The sequence below is a fragment of the Aplysia californica genome, unplaced genomic scaffold (genome assembly GCF_000002075.1).
Source record: "Aplysia californica isolate F4 #8 unplaced genomic scaffold, AplCal3.0 scaffold00056, whole genome shotgun sequence".
NCBI classification, from domain to species: domain Eukaryota; kingdom Metazoa; phylum Mollusca; class Gastropoda; order Aplysiida; family Aplysiidae; genus Aplysia; species Aplysia californica.
In genome coordinates, this window is record NW_004797326.1 from 731,903 (window position 1) to 738,255 (window position 6,353).

At 43.0% G+C, this 6,353-nt stretch overlaps 1 protein-coding gene across 1 annotated transcript in view; it reads left to right on the plus strand.

Moving 5' to 3' along the window:
• Positions 1 to 1,053: 1,053 nt before the first annotated feature.
• LOC101856719 (DDB1- and CUL4-associated factor 8) overlaps positions 1,054 to 6,353 on the plus strand; it is a 17,411-nt gene continuing 12,111 nt past the window's right edge. Inside the window, exons 1-3 of the mRNA XM_005092989.3 lie at positions 1,054 to 1,195; positions 2,378 to 3,564; positions 5,276 to 5,385. Of these exons, the coding sequence (XP_005093046.1) occupies positions 2,427 to 3,564; positions 5,276 to 5,385 (1,248 nt within the window). The 5' untranslated portion in view covers positions 1,054 to 1,195; positions 2,378 to 2,426. The remainder of the gene's footprint in view (positions 1,196 to 2,377; positions 3,565 to 5,275; positions 5,386 to 6,353) is intronic.

Genomic DNA, 6,353 nt, shown 5'->3' on the forward strand with positions numbered 1-6,353 from the left:
AAACTTCCGGTATTGCCACTCCAAAAATAGGTGTATACAATTCAGACCACTGCTTAACCATTTACTGTAAAACCTATAATCTCATACCTATTTCGAAATTTTATGTCTCTTCTTTTCAAATCAATTTTTCGTAAATCAGAAGCTTCATCCACAATCACACCCTATCTCTCTCTCTCTCTCTCCCCCCTCTCTCTCTCTCTCACACACACACACACACACACACACACACACACACACACACACACACACACACACACACACACACACACACACACACACACACACACACACACACACACACACACACACAGGGCCATCGAGAGCCAGGTCGAATCGGGCCCTGGGGCAGCAATCACCTTCGGGCCCCTCCTCCCCCCGGTTTCACCCACCCTCATCTGCAATTTACAAATACAATGTACATATTATGCATAATATATAATCACTTTACTGTAGCATATTATCTATTACATACCAACATACGCTCTCTCTCTCTCTCTCTCTCTCTCTCTCTCTCTCTCTCTCTCTCTCTCTCTCTCTCTCTCTTTTTCTCTCTCTCTTTTCCGCGTGTTTGCGGGCCCCCCAAACCCCCGGGCCCCGGGGCATTGGTTCCCCCTGACCCCCCCCCCCCCCTCTCGACAGGCCTGCACACACACACACACACACACACACACACACACACACACACATTGAGTAATGTCATGCTAGTGCAAAGATGGTACACAGAGGAAGGCTCGGGGTGGGAGCAGCTTCTCAACCATGTCTTCTCAACGCCAGCGAATGAAGAAAAAAAAAAGCTTAGGCCTAGAGTCGATATTCAAACATGCTTACTGTAACACTTTGTCATGGGTCAAGGTTAACATTTCAACGAATTTGTCATACAATGCAAATAAAAATTAGATGCAGAAATACAGCCAGGAATTTCCTTTATTTTTGTTTAAAAGAAAAATCACAACATTGAATTCATTAACAATTATTGATAACAAAAGTATCTCTTATTTACTTCAAGTGTTAGCCAATTGTAGGAGGACTAAGTCGTCACATCTTTCCATTTTTTTCCTGAGCAAAACAACACCTTGGAGTTAGGAGGCAGCTATCAGCTGCAAGAATAGAAATATTGCCCTCAATTTTCTAATAGACTCTACGCGACATTGTGAACTGGTTTTGTTTTAGGTTTCAAAAGTTTGATGTAATTTTGGTGCGTTGTCACTTCCCAATATCTTCATCGTACTTTATCTCTCTTGTTCTTAGATTCAATTCTTATTTTAGTTTGCATGCTACGAGTTTGTGAAGACACGACGGGATTGCTGGATAGAAACATTTAGCTGAGTAAAATGGCCGACCTTGTTCCTATATCCACCTAACTGTATAACCTGCTCGTTCTGATGTTTTAAACGTTTATGGTCTTTTTCCATATAAGTTATATAACAGTATTTTAAAATGCAACACCAACTACCTACACTCCGGTAGCAGTTAGATCTAGATCTAGGCCTACGTTCCCATCACTGTGGTGGTGACCTCCTCCACTGAGTCTTTTCGGAGTGATTATTCGCACCCGGGGTGAGGATAAACTGGATATTATTCTCACCCGGGTTGAGAATAAAATGTCGAGAATAACGACAGCCTACTATTCTCACCCGGTTTTTTTCGTTTCGGGCTTCATAGGGCCCCTGTCACTGAGCGCTCACTCCAGGAGACAAAGTTCGCTTCCCTCTCTCTCTGCCCTGCTGTCTGCTGAGCACGCAAGCCAAGGCGACTAAAATCGTCGACGGGCGGGCCAGCTCTCGAGCGCGGGAGGGGACTATTATCGATTTGGGGGGAAACCTTATCTTTTGAGGAAATAGCGTCACCTTTTGTTGCTATTTGTTGGTTCTGTAATGGAAAATTTAACTCTTGAATGGTTTTACCAATCAAAATTAAGAAAAAATAAAATTATAAGCCTAGGGTCTAAGTCTAAGCACTGCGTGCCTTAAAAATAATCGTGGGGTCTGTTAGAGATAAGATGGAAAATGTCTAAGACACAATTTTTGTCTGGCTCCTTTGCGTTGCGATTCCATCTTAACTTACACAGGTTCGACTGTATATCAAAAACTTCAATAATTTGCAAAGGATATTATGTCGAAATTCATGTAATACGTAAAAAAAATGAACTAGAAAAATGCTATACAATGCTTGGAGACGAGAGTGAAAGTAAAATGATAAGAAAATTTCTAATTTTCTGTCTCATCTTCAGATAAGAGATCACTTGATTTGCCATTCCCGGCTTCTATTGTTTGTAGATGCATTGTGTGCTTCATTTTTGTTTAAAGATTGAATTTTGTCTTTGATTGCCCTTTCAAGTTATGTATATATATTTCTATCCTTTTTTAAAAAAATTCAGAGTAGCTGCTGCATCACTCATTTTGTGATACTGAGAGAAACAAGGCAAGATGGATGAAGACGGGAAAGAGGAAGACAGAAAGAGTGAAGGGGAGGAGGGGAGTGGTGATGCTTCCAAAAGGCCTGTTCTAAAAAAACAGGACAGTGGCATAACACTGGACAGTTGTTTGTCCAGCAAATCAGAAGACAGCGCAAAGTCGCCCTCTACTAGTTTGAGGGATGGGGCTTCTGATGCTGACATGAATGATTCGGAGTGGCTAATTGACAGTGCGGTGCCGTCTTCTTCGCTGTCCGAGTCTGGTGCGGAAACCAAGTCAGAAGATAGCCCTTCTTTCAAAGACGATAATGACCCGGACACGCAGAGCGAAGATATTAACGCGATGGATGACTTTATTAATGAGGAGACTGTCAGTAGCGTGAAAGACACTGCTTCCTCGGTTAGCGCTGACAAAATTGGCATAATGACTGTTGACCATGAGGATGAAGTTATGGCTGACAGTCAGCAAATGAGTGGCTCGGACATAAACGGTATTAGCAATGCAGACAGTTCCAGGGCAGGAGGCAGCAATTCCCTTGGCTACAAACGACTCACGGAGGACGAGGACGATTCCCCAGAACCAAAGAGGCGAACGCCAGACCGGTGGGACGAGGAAAGGGAAGAAGAAGCAGTAGATGCATCTAAAAAAGCATCATCTACCTCTGGGGATCTTTCGTCGGAGGATAGACTGGCATCTGAAAATCTGCCAGATCTAACCTCAGATGATGATGATGAAGAAGAAGAAGAAACTTCAGAATCAAACCAGCTTCTGCATCAATTGTTACAACGCAACAGCCGTCGCAACCAGGCCAAGCGCCGGGACTCCAGCTCAGAGGACTCAGATTCTTCAGAAGATGAAGGGGAAAATGACAATACGGGCAACAGAGATTCTGACGAAGAAGAGAGTGAAGAATCAAATGAGGAGGTGAAGAAAGCTGTGTGGGACATTATGAGCAAACCTCCCCCAAAGCCCAACTGGTTTGTGCTTCCGGAACTGAGGAGGAGGGAGTACGGCTTCTCTCGACGCGAGAGCCTGATGAGTTTCAATGAGAAGCTCCAGGGCAGTCTGGAGATGGTGAAGCGACTAGTCATGGTGGAGCAGATGAAATGCCATGAGGGCTGTGTCAATGCCCTTACCTTTAACAGAATAGGTGAGTCCTTGGGGGTTGTACTCATCATTATTCATTACGTTTGTCTTTGTCGTAATCTGGTTTTTATCATATTTAATTCCATGGATGATTGTGTATTCATCATGATTGTGGTTGTCTTTGCTGTTTTGATGTATGCATGTACCTGCATCTGTGGAGTAGCGAAAGCCACTTTGCTGTCGCTTGCAGGAGACAGGAGTTTAATTCCTGAGTGGGGAGGAATTTTTTATTGATGAGCATCTCTGTCTTTCTGCTGGGATATTGTATCCCTCTCGGCCCGGATTGACCCAGAGGAAGCCCTCCTCCTAAATGAGGCATAAAAACGCCTACATTTGAAAACAAAATTGTTTTAGTGTGGTCTAGTGGCTTGGACTTTGGGTTACCTACTCCTTCTGGTTTCTTTTCAAGAACAATTCTTCTGTGGTCCTGATGCTGGTGAAATGTGATTATTTAAATTGTGTTTTCTTTATTCACTGTGAAAGCAATTCAAGAATTCGTCCTCTACCCTGTTTGCAGGGGTTTGTGCTATGTCCATTTAAAGTCTGTCTAGCGACAAACGGTTTAGTTGCTTCTTCTTTCCTATCGAACATCTATGGTCCTTATCTCTCCTCCTTTTTTATGTTTGTTAAGTACTCTCTTGTAACACCTCTAATCTTCAGCACTTATATGACCTTATTGTTTTGGTTGGTTCAGTAATTTTCTGAATCCGAACGTTTTTTATCTTTCTCTTCTGAACTTTTCTCTTTTACTTTTAGTTTTCTAATTCTGTGCAAAAGCTTTATGAGCACATTCAGCTGATGGAACCATTTTTAGTCTGGCTATGAGTTGGGTTCTTCTCAATTTTACTGGGTAGGATGCTGTTTCAAGGCTGCAGAATGCACGTGGGAGTCATTGATTTAATGTAGAAAGCATTATAACAAGATTTTCTTTGCAGGCTACAGCACTGTACGCCTGTGGTTGGTTGAAGGGTGCTCTGGTGTGTGGTTTGTTCCTTCTTTCCTATCAAACATTTAAATTTCCTTTTCTTTGTTACTCTCAAATTAGTACCGCTTTTAATCTTCGGCACTGATTTGACATGTTTTTGTTGAAAGTGCTGTCTTACTAAAACTAAACTGAGGTGGTCAGTTGGAATGGTTTGGCTGAACAAAACACTTTTGCATGAGATTTCAATTGGGAGTTGATATTAGAGCTGTGTAATACTCAATATTTTCCTGCTTGTGCTCGCTCAATTCAGAGCTCTCTGCTGGAGCCAAAGGGAGTCTACTTTGTTTCAACTTATCCCACCATCTCGGCCTCAACTCCTTCCCAGAGCTGTCATGAAAATGTGTATGCGACACAATGATGTAACAGGAAGCTGTGACATCAAAGTAGGGGGGGGGGGTTCCTACCATGAATTGATTGCAACGCTGGTCATTATCAAGCACTGAGCACTGAGACATGGTACTGCACTACTTGAGCAACACTGCTCGGAGGCCTTGCTATTACTACTGGAGCAGCTTTTGGGCGAGGAGCTGCTAGCAAGTGACGGGTGCTCGGACAGGCTCGATACAGCACGAGTAGAATATGTAAAGACTTGTGAAACATCTTTGGCATCGTGTCGAGATAAAACATTGTGGGTTCGCTGTAATGTACTTGTCCTTTGCGTTGACTGTTCTGGCTGTGCTGCAGTGGGAAGGATGTGTGTAACATCTACTTCTCTCTCTCTCTCTTCCAGGAACTCTGCTGGCCAGTGGGTCAGATGACCTCAATATTGTGCTGTGGAACTGGCAACGAGGACGACCTTCGCTCATCTATGACAGTGGTCACCGAAGTAATGTCTTTCAGGTGAGTAAGTTTTATTTGTGTTTGTTGTTGTAAGGTTTCACGGCACTCGCAGCTGTATACGGTCATATGGGCGCCAAGGGGTGGATGTCAACAGAGAAGTCTAAATGGGGAATCAGGCTTACTGTGCTCACCTCTCTAGCCTCAACAGCACAAAGTCTGCTTCGACTATCAAGGCACCCCGGAACTAGCGGTTCACAAGAGAGTCACAAACACACAAAAGAAGTGGAGGAAAAATGATGATTGAAAGGATGGGGAAAGAAAAAGCAGCAGTTCCGCCTATGTTGTTCCGGCTCTGTATGAGCATTACATTGATAAATCAGCTCATTTACAATTCTACTGTGCATAAGAACATGTTAATATCCCCCCTTTGGGAATGGCTTAAAAAACACTTCAGTCAGTAGCCCTGCCCTGGTGGGAGGCTGAGTGAGTTTGTGCCAGAGCCTGTTTCTTGAAGATTTATTTAATAATAATAATAACATTTATTTAGCATTCAACCGGGATCAAAGTACACACATGCTCTGATCACTTTACAACACAGTGCAACAGAAACATAAAACGTGTTCTAACCAAAAGAAAATCTCTCTAAATATTCATCATATCAATTTAAAAACAGAAATGACTTCAGCTGACATTTGAATGAATCAAAGGGTTCAAAGATTTATTTTCTCTCATGTGTTTTATTTTTGTTTTGCTTTCAGTGTGTAAGTCCTTGTGCTAATGGCACAATGATAGGGGGTGGGTGACTGGCTAGTTAAGAGGCAAGAAATGCTTTACCTCTAGAGCAAAGTAGTTGGTAGGATCCTTTTTAGTGCAAGTGGGCAGTGGCGGGGCGCCATTGGTGCAATTGGTGCAAACGCTCCACTTAAACCTGGCCTTCACCTCCCCCATTTTCTAATTGTTCTAAAACAGTGCTCTAGATCTACATACATGTTCTCTCTCTCTCTCTCTCTCTCTCTCTCTCTCTCTCT